The following is a 24,445-nucleotide window of genomic DNA, read 5'->3' as shown; positions in this document are numbered from 1 at the left end:
CAGTCTGGAGGCTGCCGTGACGCCCAGGGGCGGGACTTTGCCGTGGTGCCCCGCCTTCTCCCGCCTCCCCGCCGTCCCACGTGACCGGCCGGTGGCGGGCGGGGCGGGGCGGGGCGGGGGCGGTGCCGGGTCAGCCCCGCTGGCCGCCGTCGGGGCTCCCCCGGTGCCGGGCGCTGCAGTCGCAGCTTCTCTACTCTCCACTTCCTGGGGTGCTCACCCCAGCGTTCGCCGCCTTTTGCAGCGGCGAGCTGCGGGGCTGCCAGTGTGCGCTGCGACGAGCTAATCGCCGACTTGCAATGTAGAACCGCATTGAAATAGTTTAGGTTGGAAGGGACCTTCTCGGTCATCTAGTTCCTATTCCCTGATATGGGCACCACTCGACGAGATTGTTCAGAGTCCGATCCAGCCTGGCCTTGAACACTTCCAGTACAAGAAAGATAAGGAACTGCTGGAGAGTGTACTCCTAAAGATGTTTAGGAGTCTACAGCACTTCTTATGGGAAGAGACACAGGGAGCTATCAGACTCTTTTCAGTGAGACAGGACGAGGAGCAATGGCCGTAAACTAAAAAACAAGAAGTTTCACCTTAACGTCAAGACGTTTACATTGAGAGTGGCAGAAATGGGCCGGTCGGGGCTGCCCGGGGAGGTCGTGGAGTCCCTCTCTTTGGAGACATTCAAAACAGACCTGGACGTGTTCCTGTGAAGCCTGCTCCAGGTGACCCTGCCTTGCAGGGGAGTTGGACTAGATGATCTCCAGAGGTGCCTTCCAACCATAAGAATCTGTGATTCAGGCTCCCCGGGCAGCCTGTTCCAGTGCCTCAGCACCCTCTCAGTAAAGATTTTTTTCCCTAACATCTAAGCTGAATTATCCTGGTTCCGCTGTGGTAAAGCCGGCTGGCGCCCCGGCTCGGCCAAGAGCTGCCTGTGCCCGGCTAAAGCGCCTTTGCCATGGGCACACGTAGCGCCGGGCGCGGGCTGAGTTACACCGGGACACACCGGGGCTCTGCCGGGGCTCTGGCCGGCAGTCACAGCACCCGCCCGATCACCCTGCCCTCTCCTGCCGGTGTCCCAGCAGGCAGGGGCTGCCCGGGACGTCACACACCCTCGCTGATCCCGGCAGGCAGTAGTGCCCGAAGGCGGGAAGCGCCGCTTTTCCCGCGCAGCCCGTGAGGCGATCCCGGCGGGAGCGCCCCTGCCACAGGCGCTTCCTCACAGCTCCTCGAAACCTCCCGGCCGCCGCGCGAGTCCCTCGCCCCGCCTTGGGAGAGTTCGCTCCGCGGGGTTTGGAGCGAGGCTTCCCCGTGGCACTGCCCTGCTTCGCTGCCAGGTGGGCTGAGGGCACAGGGTGCAGTGCCTTCCCCTTCTCTCGGGGAGGCTCTGTCACCAATCCAGCATCCTGTTTCCTGCAGTTTCGGCCGAGGTAAAATATGTTTCCTTTACTCTGGTCTCAGATGTGTCCGATGGCTTTGTCTGTATTTCAGGCTCCACATCCCCATGTCACATCCATGCACAATTTGGGTGCCTCAGCAGCAATAGCCCCATGGACACACTCAGGCGTGATTATAGGCTGGATTTGTGGGGGGATTTTTTTTTTTTTTTGTAGCATAAGACTTCCCCAGTGTGACCTGTCACCCTTCCTGAGAGCTGGTGCTTAACTTCTGCACCCTGAGCCTGAGTGCAGGACAGCTTTGTATTTCATGGATTGTCACCACCATCTTCAGATCCTGCCTCAACTTTCAGTCAGCCTGACAGTAAGAGTAGCTACTCTCCCTCAGATTGGTGTTCTTCCCAGCTTTGATAAGGAGGTTCTTCATTCCGACTCCAGGTTGTTACTGAAAATTGCAAACAGCGCTGCCGAGCTCTGGGATTTCGTTGCCTGTTCAGACAGAAGAGACAGGGATAGCCGCTCCCTGACTGATGCTCCCTTCAGCTTAGCAGGAGCTCAGGTTTCAAGTTCACGTGCTGTGATTATTGGCACGTAAAGGTCCCATTTCTCCCACACACGTAAAGTCCCCTCGAACCGAGGGCGGTTGTGCTCATTTCCCATGATTTATGTAGCTCTTTCTTAACTGGCAGCTCTGTGTTAACTGCTGCTTTTCTCTTTATCCTCTCCCCTGAAGGGAGAAGTCTTTTGCAAGCACTCTGTCCCATTAGCTTTTAAGATGTCTGAGAAGATTTAACTTAGGCTTAATACAGCAAATTGTTCCCACGGGGGAGTTATCCTCAAGCAGCAAGCAGGGCACTGGAACATTGCAGCATGTGTTTTACAACATCTCTGCCACAAAAATCCCCAATAAACATTATGAAAGCCTCGGACTCAGACTTTCCTTTCCATGGTTGCAAAAAGACAAGATTTTTTTCTCTCTCTTTTTTTTTTTTTTTTAAATTGAACTTTCCCTTGAGGTGTACCTTTTGGAATTCTCTGATGAAGTGATAGTCTTGGCTGGCATTTTAAAAAAACCCTGCTTTTCGTGACTGCTGAAAAACATTGAAATGTGTTTTCCTTTAAGGGTAAGAAATAAGAAAGCATTATTTTCTTTTAAATGACAGTTATAAAACACTCACCTTGTGATTTTTCTTGGATATGACGGAGGTTAATCTGTTTGAAGTGTTACGCTGTAAAGAAAGCAAAGGAAAATCAGAACAGCAAAGTTATTTTTGACATTGTTCCTCAAAATATGATTCCAGTTCATAATTGTTTTATCAGAATTTACAAAATTGCTTTTCAGTTGAATACCTGGTGAGTTCACAAAATTTAGGATCAAAATATTTATTCCTGTCCTCACTGTGCCAGTGAGACCATTTCCTAAAATTGTTTTAGGGTTTGGAGAAGGGGGAAATATAAATATACTATAAAAACCAGCTTTTAATATAAAAACCAGCTTTTTCTGGTGTGCAGTGTTTGTTCCTGGCTTTCTAACTACCTGTCTTTCTTTGAAAGACTTTGATTGAAAAAGGTGATACAGTTAAAGGGTGTATTTTTCTTCAAGTAATGAAATGTTAGATTTTTTTTTTGTCATGAATGTTCTACCTCATTACACTGAGCCCGGCCTGTGCTGCAGGGCAAAGGAGCACACCACAGGCACTCAACAAGATGGGTAATATGAATTAATGTTATTCCTATTCACATGTAATTTGTTAGTACTGCATCAAATAATCATAGTCTTAGTCTGAAATTCTGATTCTTTGGGTTCTTTTTGGTGGTTTTTAGGAAGTTCCAAAAATGATAGAGTTCCATTGCATGTCCTCAGCTAGTATGGAAAGGATCATACATGTACTCTGCATTCTTTTGTCCTTTTATTACTTTGAATATTTTGGCTCTTGCAAATAATTATTTTTTCAAGTATAATGCCTTACATATACAAAAAGGATATTCAGCTGTTTTAGTTGACCAATTTATATTTTCTCTATATTCTTAATCAAAAGAGAATTGATTACTCATTTACCTAATAACATATAAAGTTCTGTAAACAAACACCTGCCTTACAAAATTTTTTTTTTTTTTTTTATTTTAAGACCCAAGTGCTGCTTGGGGGCAATCAGCAACATACCATGAATAGCACCAGACACCAGCCTCTGTTCTTTGTCAGTCTGCCTGAGCTGCAAAAACTCTGTGCTGCTACAGTAACACTGAGTTCTCAGATACCAGAAACTGAGACAAGGAGTACACAGATAAAGACTTGCAGGTAAAGAGTTTTGAGGGCTATTTTTTCCAGAAGCTGCTAGTGGTTATTATTCAAATATTTTATTAGCCGTACTAGAATTTACTGTAATAAAATCAGCAAAATTCTTATCACTGGCAAACAGTACCATTTTGTACTGGAAAAAAAATAGCTTTTTTTTTTTTCCTTGGGCAGGGGACTTGCTTTATGTTGGGGAACAAAACCAAAATTTCTATTATGTTTTAAATTTCACAGGCTAAAACTAAAGAATATGCATACTTCAAATTAATAAACGGTTAAAATGAATCTGTGTTTACCTGCAAAGCTGGGATGCTTCATGTAGTTGTGACTAAGTGAAAAGACTATTTGGAAAGCTGATGTAAGGCTCCTTAGCATTCACCAAGCATTATGTTATTCCCTTTAAAAGAAAAGGGGAGAAATGAGAAATTCTGCCAAAAGGAACACTTTTGGAGAGCTCCATTTGTGTGCCAAAGCCCTTTAATCTTTGTGTTAGACCATTGTGGGTCATCCAGAGCAAGTAACTTGGACTAATCCAATTTATTGTACTGAACCAATGGAAACTGATTAAAAGTGGAACGTATTCTGTTTACAAGAGAAAATAAATTTAAGCAGAGAAAATAATATTTTTAATTTCTTTCTCACCTCTTTCGTAGACAATTATTATTCCTGTACCAAGAGATCCTTTCTGCACCTGTTATGGGGACACTGAATCAAATTTCAGTTGTGATGGCGGTCAGTATCACTGTGTAAATAAGTATCTGTAGTTACAGACTGCTCTGCAGGTGAGCAGAGTGCACATCACTCAAAAGAGAGAAGCAGCACTATGTTTTATTGAGGTAAAATAATAATTTGACAGAGTTTGATGGGTGTGGTGGAATTTACCAAAGTTTTAACAGTGTTCTGACAAGGTTCAGGAAGTTTGATGCCAAGGTTTACCTTAATAATGACACATGGAGGAGCCATGAAAAGGAAAACTGAGTTAGAATGACTCATAGAGAGACCGGAGGTGCAAAGGGTAAAGAGGGCCCTCGTGTGGAGACATGAGGTTCAGAGTGGATCCCTTTTTGGAATTCCTTTTTGGAGCCTATGTGTGGCTGTACCCAATCTTTGTCTCAGAGTTGGTCAGCAGTTCATGCCTAATGGGATTATCCCTACAATGTTTATAGTATCTGAGTATCTGCATGGATTAGTAATTCTTCATAGCATGAATTCAGCATGCTTTCAGTCACTTACTGCAGGTCGCAGGTAAGGGGTCTCTTGACGTTTTGTAAGGAAGGTTCTCTTAATTTCCAGTATGGAATCTCTAAACTTGAGAGGAGTCCCTGCTCAAACCTGCCATGCAGGCCAGCTGTCGTACAGTCTGGCATTCAGGAAGTGCTCAGATTGAGCCTATCCTGATTTTAATATTTAAAGAGTGAAGTAATTGGATCCTAATCAATAGTATAGGTGAGACAGGTGTCTCTGATTTAGTGCTGACAGCTCTCTCTGTACTTTGGTTATCTTGTACTTTCGGGTTTCAAAAACACATTTTGAGATATTTTTCAAGACACCTTCACTCCCCTGTAGATGAGCCAGGGACTTTCCAGCTTGCAAGTTCGTCCCAAGGACGTGATCTTGTTGCTTCTTGGTCAGTCAGCACCAAAGTATGGCTAGGGGTCGATTGTATTTGTCACACATGCATGTTATGTTTCTCTAAGAAGTGTTTTGTTTGAGGATCAAGGATAAGGAAAAATATTTCATTTAAAACAGACTTCTTTCTTTGTTCATTAATGGTGTAGGACAGCTTAAGTCCTTTCTTTTTTTGATGAAATGGCCTTTTCAGATGGCAAACCAGTCTGTGGGATGCAATGGACTCAATTGGTAAGGTACTACCCAGTTCACACGGAGAGAAGCAGGTGCAGAGTTCTGCAGCTTTGTTTTGGGCAGTCTTTGGCTCACCTGTCTTGCTTATGACTGTATCTTTAGCTAGAAATGATATGACATTATGACAAATGCCTGAGCTTATTTTAGTTTTCTCCTTTAAAACACAGGATAAAGTGTTTGCTAACTATTCCCTTGCATGATTTTCAAAGGCAAAGTCACTGTTGTACCAGAATTTAAATTATGCTTAATGCCAAACCCTTGATTTATTTTTTTATTGTTACTTCTAGCTACCATTTTATGAATCAGGAATATGTCAAGCCTATGCAGAGAGACACGGAGCTACTGTAAGTGCTGAAATATGACACAGTTCTCTAGGCTGTTACACTTGTCTGCAATTGCTGTTGCCAGAGATGAGTATTTTTCATAGGCCCTGCAGTTTGCACTACAGAGGCCCAGTTTCAGGGTTACTAAGACAAAATGTGTCCTATGAATGGTGGCATGGTGAATATACTTCATCAGACTGAATGGCTTTTAGAAGTTTGTGAGCAATACCTCTAGATTTCTCTGCTGCAGTGGCATCCTGCTCCTGCTCAGAGGCACTGGGGACTGACCTCGAGACAATCTTTGGGCCACAGACCTGCATCTCTCCTGCTGGTGTCATGCCCTTCATCCAGTGGGAATGTTCAGGCAGCTGAACTGTCTCCCCACTCACCTTTGGGTTTACCCAGCCTGCACAGGACAGTCTCAGAGAAACAAAACAAAAGCATAGAGAAGAAATGGAACCCCTGAGTTTAACAGCTGATATATTTTTAGACCATTATGCTTATGATTTGCAATCTTTTAGTATGCAACATCTATGGGGTTTATGAATGTTCGTGTGGATGCACTAAAATTGGTGAGTCAGAAGACTGATTGTAATCAAAGCCAGTAGCTCTCATAATTCATTTGTACAATCAGCTGGGTGTATCTTCATTTGTTCCAAGAAGTGCAAATGCATATGCAGATTAGTAAGATATACACTGTTCAAATATGCTTACCTTACAGAACTGCTTTATGTTGATATGTGCAGGTGATCTGTCATTGTTAGGTTTCTCAACACCAAACAGTTCCTTGCAAGATTCTTTAGAAACATCCCTCTGGAGGTGTATTACTTAACTCTTTTTAGCCTGCTGTAGTTAGTTTCTTGCCTAATGCTGATGGTCAAGAGAAAGCTCTTCAGCACAGGCAGGGAAGTAGAGCTGTTGGGTGAGCAAAGCTGCATTTATCTACTGTGATTGCCAGAAAATGTCCTGGTCTTGACTCTGACAGCAGAGGTAATGTCAGCTTTGGATGTTGTGCCTATTGCCTGGAGGGAGTTGCATATCTAGTAAAGTACTCCAGAGGGTTCAATTAATCTTTTCCCCAGGTCTATTATCAGCCCTGTGAAAGCATTCTAGGAACTGTTGTGCACCTCACGTTAATGGCGCATGAAATCCAATACATCAAATACTGTGCTACCTTCCTCTTGAAGCAAAGCAGATGAAAGCTAAGTATGTGTGGCACTTACTAGGATTTGGCTCCAAGATGAAGTAGGAGTATATTTGCTTAAATTTTGACTGAGGCCTTTAAAAATATTTGTTAAATTATTAAAAATGTTTGTTTCTTTTTGTCCCTGTTGTTATTAGCTGGAAGCGCCACAAACAGTTACTCCAGCCCTTCTCCAAACCTGTCTCTCCTACACACTTACAGCCAGGCTTGCACCCAGATGGAACAAGGCTGGTCATCTCTTGGTGCAAGGTATTTGACTCACTTGGGTCAGGGATTGAGCATTTAGTTTTTGGTTCTTTATTGTAGCATTTATTTTCCATCATTTAAATTCCATAATTATTTCATTCATTATAATAAATTGTTCCATTCCTTTATCCTATTACCTTTTTTCTTTATTTGCACTTTTATTGTTTTTTATCCAAGTTGAATGACACAAGTTAATGTTCTGAATGGACATTCCATTCACCTTTTCATTTCCTTCCTTATCTTTGTAATAGATCAAATAATTATGTCAACTGAATGCAGTGTACCAGATGAAACCAAATATTGTTGGAAGCAGAGGGTTAAGAGGAAAAAGTGATGTATAGATTGCTGCCCACTAATATACCTTTACATATCTCTTTTTCTTATAGATGTTAATGAATCAGTGAAAAGTTAATTGATATAGGGGATTTTATCTCCTTAAAAGGAACACACTTTCAGCATTTGTGATAGACACAAATAAAACTGTGTGATTTCTCCTTTTTTTCCCAGTAAAAAAAGACATATGGTTTAGAAAATAATGTCTGTCTATTCTATTTATTAAGGGAAAGACTTTTTGTCTCATTCAGGAAGGCAAAATGCTGTTGGTAAGTACAATATTCTGTTAATGGTAAAGTTGAGAGAGCAAGGTAAAGTTAAGCACTTTCCTACTGCCACAATCTTGGTATTACCAGCACAGGGTCTTTGGTTTTCATTCTGAAATAACTTCTGTCAAAACACTCTTGGTGGCAGGTAATGTTCTGTCTGTAATAGTTGTCAGCTCAACTGAACCTTTGAAAAATTACTCACAAAGATAATTTTCATAGTATTAATCTACAGCCATAGACTGACATTTGTCATTTCAAAGTTATAATTATTGCAGTTAAATATTGCACTTGCCTTAAATTATGAGTCTTGCAAGTGGTATGAAAGTTCCATAATAATAGATAGGAAAATGGGGTATGGTGACTGTCCAGTATGTACTGTTTGCTGCTCACAAAAATGAAATCACAAAGCATGCTGGTTAGCTATTGCAAAAATTAAAAAGTAGTACTTTTATTCCAGTATAAAAGTTAAAGATTACATTTGGTGATATTGGAGCCTAAGTTAGTAGCAGAGATATGTGTTGAAAAACTTGTAGCTGAGTGAAAGTTCTAGAGGTGTGTCTGTAAATGCTTGCCTTGCTCATTTAATCTTTGCTATTGACAGCTCCTGGATGGAAAATACTGTGCTGAATGACTCAGTGCAGCAAATGGTTATATGAACTACATTTGCTTTGTAAATGGGTGTTTGTTTGTCAAGGTTATGAGGATCAAGCACACAGTTGCACAGCCAGACTTGAGTTTCTGAGTTACTGTATGACACTAATTCATTATTATTTTTATTTTTCACACTTAAAATGCACCTAATTCAATTTCTGTGCTGAGAAAGTCTAGCCTTTTGATTTTCAAACACAGCATTTTGACTAACAATTATCTTAAATAAATATTTGGGTTAGCTTTCTGCCTAAGAGATGAGCTGTAATTCAAAACAGGGTATTGTGCTTTTTTTTTTTTTTAATTTAGTTATAGACCTCAATGTGTCAGAAAGACAGCTTTGCATCAGTGTGGAGCCTTGCTCAATTCGGCTGCCACCCCCCGAGGTATAAGCCAGTTACAGTTTCTATGACTGTGTTTGTTTTATTAATCTTAATCTTCTTTTCTGTTAGGTGTCTTCCAGTTAGCATGATGGGGATAGAAGTGCTTATTTCTGATTGCATTGAGACATTAACCATATTCATTGACTATCTACACAGTATAGCAGTCAATATAACATCCATATTGTATCTGTATTGATGCATTCTAGCAAGCATTGTAAAACAGATTCAAGGCTAGGAGAGCTTTCCAAAAAACTAACAGAATGTAGCAGTGAAGTGTCTTTGTGACTCTAGATTTCCTTCTAGCAGTGTTTTCTAGAAAGCTTTCAGTCACACTGTTGTACACAGACACTTTTGAGTAACAGCAGAGCAACTGCAGGTGAGTTGTCAGCACCATGTTCAAGGTCCCTTTATATGGTTATTATGGAATCTGCTTAATTTCTATGCAGCTTCCAGAATTTTGGAGCAGCCAGGACTATGCTGCTTGTAAGTTTAATTTATACATTGTTCAAGAAATCATGGTTGAGGTTGAAAACTTGTTATCCTTTTTGACAGCCATGCCACCTGTGGTGAGTATATCCATATGTGCATGGTGTATTTGTCAGGCTTGCTGTTTTTTTCTAAAATAAATATTTCTGATCCAAGCTCTTTTTTTGTTGAAATAGAAGAATATAGTTTCTTCTGTGACTGGCTTGAGACATCATAAATATTAAAGCTATCTCTAAGAAGCCAGTTCCCAAATTATATAGACCAGTGATGGAAAAGCTCATGATATGTCTTTATTACCAGTTTGATCCTTTCAATACTTTTGTAAAACAGAAATGGCCAGATTCTCTTCTCAGTGAATAAATGCAAACCCTCATAGATAATAGAAAGATAAAATGTTTCTGAAATTTCTGTCTTTGATTGTTCCATGACAGTCAAATTCTGACATTGTGAAAAAGTGTGGTGTTTTTTGACTTCTCAGAGGATGAAACTGCATGTCCCATTAATTCTGTTCCTTGGACACTTGCACATGTTTAGGCAAAGTGACACACACAGTTACTAGAATGTCAAGCATAAGTATCTGATTTGAACTTTTTAAAAACATGCATTGAAGCTTGAAATAAACATACAATAAAGTTTAAATCTCTTTGATTTCAATAAACTTTAAACCTTTTACTTGCATGGTTTGTAGTAGTGTAGGCTCTAACATAAGATAGCATGCAATTTGATGATGGGAATGCCTTCTGAAATAATCAACCTGTGAGAGCTGATGAATAATAATATATCAAGTTTCAGTCTATCATGATACACAACTATTTTTGAAAATTTTAAATTTGTACTGCTGTAGAATTATTTGCAAATAAACTCTCTTTTCTGTTTTAAGCTGGAAGATTTTGATATTTCAGCAAACATCATAAAGCTGTTTGACAGCAATGAAAACACAGTTATTCAGCAACATTCCATATTAAGTAACTGGTGCTATGTTTTGCCAAGGTAGGAATCTGTTGACATTTCAGCAGAAATAAACATTTCTCAGAATGTTTGCCCTACAAATTGTGAATTTGATGCTAGTGATAAGAACACTTCTGTTTACAGTCTGTTTTAAAGTCAGGAATTTGTTGCTTTTATTATCTCATTCTTATGGAAAATAAGAAAAATTAATCAACAAATCATAAATTACACAGTTAAATACTATTTTAATTTTACTAGTCTTTGGCTGCTTTTATGGTAAGCAAGAGCATCGTTTTTTCTGAAATACAATTTTAGCAGAAAGTCAATTTAAAGAAAAAATGTTTCCATCTTTGCAATGAACTACCTCTATTTTTACCTAAGATTTTTCATCATTAAATAAAAGAGAAGTATTTGCTTTTGTTCTGCATTCACTGCTAGCGAGTGTTGAAGAGAAATGTCACTTGTAATTGTCACTTTATTCTTTACCATACTTCAGGAAATATTGCTTTTGTTATGTCATAAACTTATGAGCTAAAGGTATTAGTCCTCAAAACATAATCTCTAAGTACTTTGCCAAAAATAAGATTTTTTTCTCCCCAAAAGGCCAGTATATTTTAAACTGGATTTTATGACACCCTTTCTAAGCATCCCTTCTTTACCTGTGCACAGCATGAAAATGGGTCAGATCATAAACATCAGCCACATAATTCCTCCAGAATCTCCTTTCCGTTCGTATAAGGATTTTCAGATGCACTGGAAGAGTCTGGTAAGAAACACACACACTGCTTTCATTTTTCCCTCCCTTTTTTGTTTGCCTATTGAGTTTGTCCTTGTAATACCTGTTTTTATTTGGTTTATCTAAGTATGGATATATTCTTCCTGAGGATCTTGAAGAGACAAAAACATACTTGAGTGTTTACTTCAAACCAATAGGGGAAAGGTTCTTCACGTATCCTTTCATAATATATTTGTCACATTTCCTCTCCTACACTTCTAGCAAAGCTCTGCTTTTCATTTTTGAGTGTGCCACATTTCCTTCTTTCATAATTTCACAGTAGTCAGTAGAGAAGTGTTTTAATAGGCAAATTGAAACAAAATATCTCTGTCCCAGTATTGAATAATAGGAAGTCAAACAGAACAATTTGCTTCATGGCTTCCATAAATGTGATAATGCCACTTTAAATGTGATGTAAAAGGGCGTGGTGTAAAAGAAAGTCAAATTGTGTAAAAATGTGACCAACAAAAATTGCTTTTAAAGATATTTTTCCTCCCAGGAAACACTAGACTAAGGGTTAGTTATATTGAGTAATCTTTGCTGTTATAGGTTAGTGTGGTATAATTGTGCTGGAGTCCTGTAACTTTATAAACGTCAGGCCCATAAGAAATTAAGTGCTTTTCTCGCCATTTTAAAAAACATTTAGGCAAACTCATGTTTTCTTCTCAACAAAGATGATTAATAATTATAGAAATGTAAAGAAACTTGTTATGTATTCCTGAACACTTACTCAGGTACCCTTTAAGTTGCATCCGAAGTCAGCCAGTGCAGTACTTCCCCAGAACAGATGCAGAAGGTGTAGTGAACTCTTTTCTTTGTGACATGAAGAGCAATTTTTCACAGCTGTGTGGATTTCCAGTAAAGATGACAAGTAAAGCACTTTATGCTAAAAAGGAACTCTCCAGGGCTTCAGTGCATGTAAGGCTTTCTTTCTAAACATACTAATGGCACATACTTTTTCATTGTGTGAAGTGGTCTTTATCATATTCAGAGCACAGTAAGAGCACATAACTATGCTTTTCACAACAAACTATCAATCCTGTAACTTTTAATTATCATGTAAGTAAAAGCTACAGTATTTGCCATTGTAAAGTTGTTACTAACATAAATACATTTTAAAAATGGACTTGGTGTTAATTAGTTGCTATCAGTGTTTGCAATTCTGTAGATTTTTTTTTTTACATTTCGGTATCCAGACCTTTCTCAAATCTCTTCCATAATAATAAAAACAAGAGTAATGACAACAATAGTAACAGTAACATTATTACAATTCTTACTGTTACAAGAGCATGTAATGATAGGACAAGGAGAGATGGCTTTAAACTCACAGAGGGTAGATTTAGATTAGATATAGGAAGAAATTTTTGCAGTGAGGAGGGTGAGGCACTGGAACAGGTTGCCCAAAGATGTGGATTCTCCACCTCTGGAAATGTTCGAGGCCATGCTGGATGGGGCTTTGAGCAACCTGGTCTGGTCAAAGTTATCTATGCCCATGGCAGTGGGGCTGGAACTGGATGATCTGTTAGGTCCCTTCCAACCCAAACTATTCATGATTCTATTATTATTATCACTAGCAGTAGTAGTAATATTAAAATTTATTTAAAAATAAAAAGAGGACTGTGGACATAAGCATTTTAAAACACTCAAGCTGTAAAGTTTACTCCATGTCTGGTGATGGAAAGGAGGCAAGTAATCAAAACTCCTATATAATTTGAGGTTGTGATGAGGCTAAGGCTCAAATTTCTTTGGTAGTAGTGTGTTAAAGAAGAAATGAAGTAATTAATTCTGAACAAATAATAGTGACAGAAGTTGCAGAGGTTCCAAAATACTATAATCCTCTTTCAGAAAGCAGTTTCTGTTTACGTCTCTCCAGTGATCAAAGATAGAATGGGTCCTCTGTGTCATCTGCAGTTTTTATAGACATCCAAACTGTCTTTTGCTCAGAATACAGGTGCTCTTAGAAGTCTTAAGAGATGAGGAGCCCTGTCAGTCAAACCCTCTGCAGAACCCCTCAAAAGGGGTAGACATTATCCAGCTGGAAAGCACTAAACCAAGATAATTACTGTAATTTAAGTCTTTCCTTCTGAGGAATATGATATTCTAGCATGGTTTGTAAACAAAGAATTCGGGGAGGATAAAAACAAAACCCTTAATTTATAGTGACAGCTAAATATTGTTTTAAAAGATAGTAATTCTGATCCAAACCACAAAATTGTATTCTTATATATTGTGATGTGTATTAGGTTGATGCCATATAACAATGCATTAGGTGGCACTATCAGACCGTTAAACCCAGTTTATTCAATTTAGCAGCTCTTGATGTGTTGCAGGAAATAAAACCTAAGCATACGAAATTGGACGGTGAGATGGTTTGTGTAGTATCTCTAACGCAGGCTCCTCCAAGAAAACCCACTTTGCCTGGAATTCCTTCATCGTGCAGTACGGAAAACAGCCACTGGATGGAGCGTTTGATCAAAGAGCCAGGAGCACAGAGTTTTTCGAGTAGCAGTGAGAGTCCAGGAGGGGTTAGCATTGAAGCAACAGAGAAATCAATGAGCAATAAGCAAATACCAGGCGTACCAGAGTTACCTTCTGCAAAATCTTTAGGAACACCTGTAAACTCAGCCTTTGAATCCACACTCCCAAAAGTCAGCAAAATTATACCAATTTTCAAAGGAAAGTTGATGCAAATGAATGGAAAGATCACAAATCAAACAGATAGGAAGAAAAAGGAAAGTGCTGAAAGGCATTCACCAATGAAAAGTGTGGGTGTTTCGTGTTCTATGCTGTCTGTGCACAAATCCAGCATAACTCAGGTTTTCAAACACATTCAAAATATACCAGTCAAAACTCCTACTGACAGCAGCATGCTTCAGGTAAAGAACATGAAGACACACACAAAACATGGTGCACCCATATTCCAATGGAAAACCCAGTCTAGTGGACAAATGGCTAATTCTGATTTTTCTGAAAACTCAGCTTCAGGTGGGAGTCCAAGTGAAGTCAATCACAAAAAGACAAATTCTCCATTCTTTCTTAAGAATGTTGGGCCAGTGCTTCAGAAATCAAACTCCAGTCCATGTCTGAATACACATGAATCTTCTATTTCAAATACAAGAAAGGGGAAAAAGTTTACAAGTCAAAATACTGCTCAATTTCTTGAGAAACAACACCAGTCAACAGAAATGCGTTTGCAGATTTGTAAATTAGACAGTGAAATGACAAATTCCAGTTTGTCACTGCAACAAACAAAGAGATCAAATAAAGGAGCTGGGTTAAATATTCATGAATCTGTCTTCAAAGATACAGTGTGCATGGCCAAAAGTGAAGAAAACAAAGCAGCGTGCCACTCTAAGGACTGCACTGCTGAGACAACCAGTCACCATTCCAAACCTAACTTTGAACAGGTAGAGTAAAGAGCAGGGCTCATTCTCACTGCTTCTCACAAATTCAAAAACAATGTTAAGCAATAAAGAGCATGACTTTCATCATGTTCTACCATCATTCTCAATATAGTTTTCTAAAATTCTACCATATAACTTAATGTTTTCAGCCACTGCTGCATTTGTTTTTTCTGAAAGGGAAGATGATTTACCGTGTATTGTGAAAGAAACACTTCTTTAATTTGAGACTTTTATGATGGGGTAATTAGTTTTCCTTTGTTTTAGACAGTTTATCCAGGTCTGTGTGAGGTTAACATGGTGACCTTTTTTTTGATATTCAGTCTCTCTCCACATAAAAGCATGTTAATGGAATAATTCCTTTCTCATGGATGGAATCTCAAACCTCATCAATTGTCTAGTGCTGACAGCAGTTGTGTGTAAGGCATTGTGCTACTAGACAGACATGGAAGTTTTGTAAATACAAGTTTAATTACAGTTTCACAAAAAGCACAAGTTGCAACAGGAAAAAAATCCCACTGGACATGAGGAAAATATCGTCAGTGTGAGAGCAACTAGTCAGCTACTAGAACAAGTTACAGAGGGAGGTTTTTGGGTTTGTTAGCCTTCCATATTCTCAGAACTTGACTGGATGGGACCCAAAACAAGGTGATCTATCTTGGAAGTTAGCTCTATTTTGGGTAAAAGTTATGATTAGGTGACAGCTAGAAGTACTTTACCACCTTATTTTTCTGTGCTTCTCCCTGCATTTCAATTAAATAAATAGTTTAGCTGATTTTAGTGCAATTTTTATGAGGGTGATATTCCATATATTGGGTACATGGATGAAATATCTTGGGCTTATCATGTTTTTCATCTATACAATGTAATTTGGTGGGTTATCTCAGCTTTGTGTGATGAGGGCACCTTTTGAAAAAGCAGGTAATTTCAGAAGTTAGAGATCTTGTTCAAAATGTTGTGGGGTGTTTTTCTAATGAAGGTATAAACTTTGTACTTTTAGATGTTTACAGGGAACAAGTATCTGACATGTGAAACACTGACCTCAAAACCAACTTTGCCAGTCAAGGAGAGCAACATGGAAGCATCTGTAAAGAAAAGTTGTGCCAGAAGAAGACAGGTAACCCCCCCTACACACACACAGACTCCTTAATCCTGTCCAGAAGGACGTGAATTAAGGGACAGAAAAGATATTTAAACATTTTTAGTATGTTCCAATTAAAATGGGCAGGCTAAGAAATCTTACTGACCTCTCTGGATGAAATTAACCTTAACCAGGATAAAAGTAACAGTAACCATCAGGTATGATACTGTCACTTGAAGAGTTCCTTTTAAATGTTTGTCTCCAGCAAAAGATGCTACTGAAATGTTTAATCATGTTACTGTTTCTGAAGTAGATTTTCTCAAAGTCCTATACTGCCTAATATAACTCTGGGCATTCTCAGTGGCTCTGTGAGATTTTCATCTCAAGGGCCTGAATTTAGCAACATTCTGTAGAAATGACTTTTTGTTTTGTTATGCTTTTAAAGCCAAGTACAAGGCAATTCTGGACATTTTAGCTGTAATTAAAGGAACACAGCCTGTGCTATCCGTGCAGATCAGAAAAGGCCAGTGCAGCAACCCCAGGGGCCTGCTGCAGGAACACACACCCCAGAGCTGGAGCTGCTGCAGGGAAAAGAGGAGTCTGTGTGGGAAGAACCAGCCCAGCTGCTCTGAGCTGGCCCCACACAACTGCAGCTGGGAAAGGCCCTTCCACAGGGCCACAACTGAGTCAGTGCTTACAGGCCCAGCACTGCAGTGCTACAGCAGTAGAGTCACTCTCACAAAGAGAAGAAAACCAGCAACTAAAGATAGCTGTTTATAGGAATAACAACCCCAGGGGTCTGGGTATTGAGGGGAGACTTTCACCACAATACAAAATGGAGTCCTTTGCCTGCTGCTGGGAACGACTCAGACACACCAGGGCTTGTGAGCATGGAAAGCTTGTAACTGCTCTGGCAGCACTGTTGGAATGGGGAAGGGGCACTGCCCTGTCCTAGGCAGGAGTCACAAGTGCCCTGTGCATTCCTCACTCTCCAGGCAGGCTCTGAGTAGCACAGGTACCTGCCTGAGCCCTGCAAGATACTTCTGGGAAGTGTCAGGACACAGCAAGTTCTCACTGCCATGCTGCCACTGCAGTGCTGCCACTGCTGGATTCAAGAGAGGTGGATGCACAGTTCTCAGGAAATTTCATTGGTGTGTCAGGAATAGGAAAGAGACTTATCTGTTAATTGGCATTGGGATGGACTCTCTGGTGCTCATTAGGCTGATTCTTCCTGTCCCCAGATTAAAATATGATGGTGCTAACTGGGGACAATGGTAAACACATCTCTGAAGAATAAGCCTTTGTCATTACTGATCATCAGAAATGATAGCTGGTTTTGATAGTCATGGTTACCAGCATGTAAAGGGTATTTTCAAAGTAGCTGTGGTCCTAATTATTTAGCCATTGTACTTATAAACATACTTCAAATTATTTATATTGGAAAACAGAAACTTTTATTAATTGCTTCTTACTCAACTAAGCATTTCACTCAGAAACAAATTTTTTAGTTGAACTTTTAGCTTAGTATTGCTGCTTCATTTGCTTTATTGGCTTTTGCCCTTTTCTGTTTGTCTTGGTTTTGTAAGCAGAAAGAAGAAGGTTATTCAAAGTTAAAGAGAGCCAAAAGAAGTAAAACTTCTACTTAAGGTGTTCTGGAGCATTGAAAGAAAACTCTGGGTATGTTTATTAGACATTTAAAATATTTTCCTTTATTAAAATAATATCACTATGTCTGTAATAGTCCCTGTGCTTTTGGCTCATGATGATATCAGCTGTCTACAAAAGAATCACTTTACTATAGAAATGGCTTCTAGAGCAAACTGATGAGATAACTGAGGTAACTAAATTGCAAAGAATGCTAGCAAATTGTGCTTTTTTTTGTGAAACAAACAATGCTTAAAAAAGGCATTTTGTATTTACTAAAACTTAGAATTTGACATAAATTTGTGCCTTCAGTGGCTCATTTTTCTCTCAGACTAAAATAAGCCTGGTTTTTGGGCTTCAAAGTTTCCCTTGAATCTGAGTCGAAGTTAAAACCAAAAACTATTAAAGTGGAGCTGTGTATATTATTTGATATCATTACAAGAAATGTGGCTAAATGTTCTCGTGTTGCCAAGATCTAATCACAGGACAAAATTGTCTGTCATAAAAAGGGAATAAATTTAGTTCTGTGACAAGATATTTCAACCCACATTGTGGGTGGTTGTCAGTAATAGTCTTGCAGGATAAAACAAGTTTGTCCTTTGAGCATTCCTTTGAATATCAAGAATACTGCATTAAGACATAGTAAAAGAAGCTCACCAGGTTTAAGGACCGAATGCCTATCACAAGTTATCAGTAGTAAAAGGTACAGGAAAGAACAGCCAATACAGTTAACTGTTTCAGAGATAAATGGAAGTATATTTATTCAGATTAAAATATTGATGGAAGCAAGATGGTCACACAGACAGAACAGCACAAAAAATGTATATTATACAAAGCAAATAGAAAGACAGAGCAATAAAGCTGCAAAATATAAACTGTGCATCTTTTAACCTGGCTTTAGCTTCAATGGAAGTGATAACAGGTAGACAAATGTGCATTTTGTCTCAGAGATGCACTTCATGTCCTTCATTTCCTTATTGAGATATATTTCCTCCAGTGAACAAATATATCAGTTGTCTGCTTTTCCTAAAGAAAGTCTCTGGTATGGATGGAAGCTTTTCATCTCTGACCTTCACACTTTGGTATTCAGCATATTCCATCCCTGGGTTTAGCATTTAATCTCTCCTGCTTCAAGCCAGGCAGTTCAGGCATGGTCCTTCTTCAGAGGTGATCTGTTCTAGTGATCAGCACAGATATCCACAGCTCCAAAGTCTGTGGCTTTCACTGAGGACTGATGAGCAGAAGTGGTGTATCTGTGAATGGTCAGAACTTTTTTTTACTCTGATACTCTGATTTATTTTTGTTTATGAGTTAAGTGCCACAGCATCAAGTTGATCATGGTAGATAATGCTTAAACCCCTGAGAGAAAACAGTGTTTTCCATACAGTGTTTAAAATATGATTTCCAAGAATCCCACTGGTAAGGGGTCTTCATTGGTGTTGATGATTTAAAAAGAAAACTAGAGCTAAAACAACTTCTGCTGTTGGACTCTTGCCTACAGTTTTGATTCTGAAAAGCTGTGCTCTAAATTCCTACATTATGTATTACTACACATGCATTCAGAGTGCATGTTTTCATTTGAACACTTGGGAATTACTTGGAGTTTTCCAATTTACTGTGGAGCAAGATTTATGTGTGAGAAGTCCTTACACTGGAATTCAGTGATGTAGTCAGCAGGAAGGACTTTGTTCTATAATTCATGAAAAAATCCCCCATTTTTTACAATTATCTTGCAAAAAGGGTTAGTTTTTATGACTCATGTGCCAAGTTGCACAGCCTCTTGACTTGTCCAGGAAATCACAGCATAATCCTAATTTTTTTCTTTGTTTTGTTAGAGTGTGTTAGTAAAGCAATGTGAGAGAAGTATTTAACATTTTAAGAAGCTGAACATTTGATTCTTATACTAACAGTCTCCATGCTTAGCTCTTTATTAATAAAAGTCACCCCATCATTTTCAAGGCCATAAACTACTGTGAAAGGGAAATTTGTTTTCAAAGACTAATCAGAAGAGCAGAGCTTCCAAAGCACAGCACATACTACTACAGAAAGATGTTTTTAAAGAAGCATTTGCAGCATTACAATTGTTGGTGGAAAAACAGACATATTAAAAATGTCAGCTCTGAAGCTTCCAAGCTTTTTCCACAGATCTGCAAAACTCTCCCTCTTGTTCTGCTCTTGTATTGCAGTGAGATACTACTGACCTTTGGTTTCAGTTGCCAAATTTCATTTAGCAAATGAGAAGATACAAATTCATCACAGACAATTACAATAACAGGATTTCACCTGAAAGTATTGGCTGCTATTATTGTTAGGATGTTGTGTGCATATAATAGTAAGGTAGGAGGTCCACACCATTGGAATTATATAAAAAGTTTTCAACAGCTTTGGGCTGAGAGCTATTGGACTGTTTCTTCTAAAAAGTGCATCCCTCAAATCAACATTTAGGAATTTATCTTGTAATTTGAAGGCTATTCTACAGAAATTTCCACAAAGCTATCTTTCAAATGTTTTCTTCATGTGAAATTGTAGCTAAAATAATATCTTTCCTATGTAGTGAAAATACTTGTTTTCATTAAAAAAAGATTGTGAAAATGTTCAATCTTTCAATGAGAAAGCAATTTCTTTTATGATGGGGGAAAATATCCTAATCAAATCTAGTAGCAGAAATGACCTTTAGACTGTGTACATCAGTAGGTTGTTGGTACCTAAGTACCCAAAAAAGAATTGCTATTGTAATATTTTTTCTGTTATCCTCTCCATTTTCCATTTCTATGGGATTGATTCAGGTTAGTACTTAATTTATTGCATGGTTGACCATTTATAAATGCTAAGGAATGGTATCTTAAAGATTCCATCTCTTACTTCCTTGTAGAGCTAAGAATGTGGTTTAGCTGCCTGACCTCAGCCAAAGGTTAAGAAGGTGTGAATAGACTTCTGCAACAGAAGTTGCTTCTTCCAACACTGCAACTGACTGATATTTTGAGGGCTTTAAATTTAAAAAGCCAAGATCTAAGAGAAAGGATAAATATCCTTTGTACATATATGTGCATAATACCACATATTTATGATGGAGAGAATTCTTTCTTGTTCTGTGTAGAAATGCAGACATTTAATTTGAATGCCCTGAACCCAAACTTTGTAAACAGAATGCAAATATAGATGTGGGAATGCAGCAATATTTTTTCCTTCATATTAGCCATAGAGTTCTTAGTTGTCTTGTGTTTTCTTCTATGATGTAGACTTTTTCTATGTTTTCCTCCATTCAGTTTCCCAAGATGTCAGTAACATACTTGAGAATCTCTGAATTTTGTGTATTTTGCTGTTTGTCATTGGTAGCTGGAAGAAAATTTGAGGGTTAAATACAGTCAAGTGAATCCATGTGTCATCAACTTCTTCAGACAGTTCAGGTTAATAAGCCTCTAATGCATTTGAAAATTTGACTAAATTGTTTAGTTTTTTAATCCCTTTTTGTATGTCCTGCTACTTGCTTACACAGTTAATCATTCTTCCAAATTATATTGTTGTTTCTAGTTGGGTTTTTAAAGATAAAATATTTAATTCTTTGTTACAGTGTCTGGGACAGTTTGACTCATCAATAAAACATTCCCAAATAAGTTTTCCTTGTCAAGTCAAATGATTGAAAAATAAACAATTTTATTCCTACAGAAGTCATTTAAAGGCTGAATTTGGCTCAAGCTTCATTATTTTTTGTTGTATTTCGTGATGACTTGTATTTGAAACTGCTCTGTAAGAGATTTTTTTTAAGTTTAATTGACAACCCCATTCTTCAGAAGTCCATAGAGATCCTGTAGTTGCTCTTTGAGTAACTTTATTGCTGTAAGTGTGACTTCAGTGACCTACTGAACTTGCAGACACCAATATATACACATATATAAGATTGTTGCCTCATAATCACTGCTGTGAAATGAATATTATTATGTTACCTGGAAAATAAGAATCAAATGCCACACTAGCTCCTAAACTCAAATCTTACAGAACTGTAGTTTAACACTTGTTTTTGACATACATTTGCAAATCCTTTTTTCTAAAGGGCTTGATACAATGGGACTTTATGCCCTTCATGCCCTTCATGAAACTTTTTTTTTTAAGTTTATTTTGCAATAGTTGTATTTCTCTTCACTTCATTTTTCCAAGCTGGATTTTGTCCTAGTACTGTGACAATATTTGTTTTGTTTTGTTTTGCTTTTTTTCTTGAATGGTGACTGTCAACATAGCTCTAATTTCATGGTGCCAGTGTTTAAAAGGAAGTGAGCTCTTCAGCAACATGTCATTTTGTCATACATAATACAAAAAAAAACCCCAAAAAGAAAGCCAAACCAAGTCGAGACAAATAATAAAAGAAGTTAGTGCAATATGCTCAGCAAGAAATCAAAGTATATTTACCTTTTGTCTGGAAGCTGGTATACAAGGCTACTTTACAAATGCTATGGTTTAGTTACCTTTCATAGGTTTGACTATATGTAACTGATCTTTCTCCTGTCTTACAGAGAAAAGCCTGTAGATTAGTTGCATTTCTGCCATGCTATATAAACTAGGGCCTTGCCTGATCTGTTTCCTATTGTTGCTTTTAAAATGCTGCTGGTTGCCAACATTTGTCTTGTATTATCAGAGAAGTAATTTTGCACTATTGTTGCCATTTTAAATGTTGATGTCATTTTGTGTTATCTGTAATAAAACTGAAGATACAGAAAAATTTATTTACCTCAGCTCCAATGTGTTCCATTTAAATAAACTGTTGAGTTACTCATCTGTGCTAAATTGCCAGCTACTTCTGGGTTTAAACTGTGGGGAAGAGCCCTGTTACTACACTCACCCACTCCTTGTAAATGCATGGGAAGGTGTTGATAGCAGGTGGAACCACACAGGGTGCAGGAGTGGTGGTGATGGAAATGCCACTTGTGGGAAGGAGGGATTAGTGCTGTGAGTGCCTTGGGAGGATTTGGTGGTGCTGAAGGGACCTTGCTGCTGCCTTACTCTTCCCTGTTGGTGTAAGAGCCCACTTCAGTTTCTGTGTTTAATCAGCTCTCGCTAACTGGGCAGAACACCCTCACTTCGGGCAGGTGCCAGAACCTGTCAAAGCACAGGAATCCTCAACATCCTGGAGCTTCCACGTGTGATATCTGCAGGGTTGGTTTTTTAAGATTAAAGAAACAGACTATTCCACAGGTCCCAAAATATATAAATGTACATGGGAACAAATGAAAATGTAAAAGGTTAAAACAATTCCCAGGTGTGAGAAGCTGGTGAAGAGGCCTACTGGCAAAAATCATCACTTGCCCACTGGCATCTGATGGGTTTTATTATGTTCTATAGCTTTGCCATCAGTTCTCAAATCACCTGATTCTATATCTAAGTCGATTCAGATTTACTTTTGCCAAAGGTTTCTTTGGCCTCTGAATTAGAAGATTCAGCAAATATTTTGTTGAGCTGAAATATTAATGATGAGTTCACAATATTTAGTAAATATGCATTTCCAGAGAGTGATCTTTCCTCCTGTGTGCTCCTAAGCTGACACTGTTCTTATCCTCCCTTGTCTTCACAGATGTAAGCCAGAGGGAATTTTTATGTACTTTAAATTGGCATACACTCAAGCCCTCTGTCAAATCTCAATTTAAAAGTTTACAGATTATCTTATAGGTACTTATAACTGCAGGGAAACTTGCTGTTTAGTTCCTTGGGTGCCAGCTACATGCCAGCTTCATACCAGCTTGTGGTTCAAACCAGAAGGTTTAAAAATAGTCAGATCAAGATCTCTTGAAGTATTATGCCACTGTTTCACAAAGTTTCTTAGCAAACAGCACTTTAAGAACTTTGGGCTGCGTGTTTTGTTGCACCAACATGCTCATCCTACCTTCATGGAGAACCAGGTACTGAAGAATAGTGGCATCTCCTGAACTAGTTCAGGAAAACATCTTATCCCAGCCCTGAAAACCATACAGTATTCTGTCTCTTGGCAAATCTGTGTGATTCTGTTGACCCATGCACAACACAGAGCAGCAGCTCAACCTCTCACTTTAAATTTGCAGCCAGGATGAGCAAGTCTGTTTTCCCTCGGATCTGTGCAGAACTCGATGCAAGTGCTGTACATCTTATCCCCCCAGGGTAGTGCTAGAATCTGAAACAAGGCAGTCCAACTTTGCTGGAAAACATGTGAGAACTGTTTTCAAAGAGCTTACAGATCCACCAGGAACACACATGAACTTCTTGCAACCATTTTTTATTGTTCAAAAGAGTGACAACAAATTTCTTATTTAACCCAATACGTAAAAGGGATTTAGGCTTGTTCCAGTGGGAGAAGTTCAAAAGTATTGAAGGCTAATATGTCTGATCTTCTTGGAGGAAGCTCTTTGTCTGGGATTAAATAATCACTTTCAGAGAGACACTTCTGTTCCATGGTGTTAACAGCTAAATATGTGTGTATATTTATATATAAACACGCACACACATATCTGTATGTATTAGAGCACGTGTGTGAACATGCACACACATACATGTGGCTGTGCTTCATTAGAGATGTTTAAAAAATATGCTGAGTGTGTGTCATGTGAAAAATGTTATTCTATACAGACAGTTCAGGTTGGGCAGCAGCACTGGGAAGTTCCCTGTTGCCCAGTACCAGGGAGTGGTGCAAGAGGGACAATTTTCATCTTGTTTCCCTGATTCCCTTGTCCACAATACAAAATTCGATTTGCAATGACAGGAGTGGCTGCCAAAGCTTAGCTGGTTTTAACCCTACTGGGCTTAATTAAATACTATTAAACCATCAGCTGCTATCTAAATAAATCAACAGTAAGAGAATGTGCTGGTAGCTGCAGATTGCAGAATGGTTATGGCATGAAATCTTGGATGATGCCAACTCAGTAGTGAAGGCAAAACTTTGACTCTCCTCTATGTGCCAGCACCTACCTGTTCCATCACTGTGGCCTGCAGGTGCCTGCGAGTTGAAAGTGGTCACCTGGCTGGGTGACCCAAAGCTGAACTTGAACATAAATAAACACAGAGCATGTTGTTACGTGCTTCTCAGCTTCCACGGTCCAATGAAATGCATTTCTCCTAATTATGCGTAGTATCACAGCACAGATTTTGGCAAGAAGGAACATTTGTCTTGCAAAGCAGTTGGCCACCTGTCTCAGTGC

General features: G+C 38.9%; 1 protein-coding gene across 1 annotated transcript; it reads left to right on the top strand.

Annotated features, from left to right (window-relative positions):
- The first annotated feature begins 196 nt into the window (after positions 1 to 196).
- On the top strand, positions 197 to 20,902 carry C1H18orf63 (chromosome 1 C18orf63 homolog). The gene is made up of 15 exons (XM_054646858.2): positions 197 to 2,512; positions 3,518 to 3,687; positions 4,338 to 4,416; positions 5,835 to 5,891; positions 7,212 to 7,323; positions 7,881 to 7,922; positions 8,880 to 8,956; positions 10,320 to 10,429; positions 11,057 to 11,153; positions 11,251 to 11,336; positions 11,897 to 12,080; positions 13,493 to 14,569; positions 15,564 to 15,680; positions 17,234 to 17,321; positions 20,161 to 20,902. Exons 1-14 carry the CDS (start codon positions 2,495 to 2,497, stop codon positions 17,288 to 17,290), a joined length of 2,283 nt encoding a protein of 760 aa, XP_054502833.2. The 5' UTR covers positions 197 to 2,494; the 3' UTR covers positions 17,291 to 17,321; positions 20,161 to 20,902.
- Positions 20,903 to 24,445: the final 3,543 nt, after the last annotated feature.

The sequence above is a fragment of the Agelaius phoeniceus genome, chromosome 1 (assembly GCF_051311805.1).
Source record: "Agelaius phoeniceus isolate bAgePho1 chromosome 1, bAgePho1.hap1, whole genome shotgun sequence".
NCBI lineage: Eukaryota > Metazoa > Chordata > Aves > Passeriformes > Icteridae > Agelaius > Agelaius phoeniceus.
Note: the sequence above shows the minus strand (reverse complement) of the source record. Positions and strands in the feature narration are given on the sequence as shown.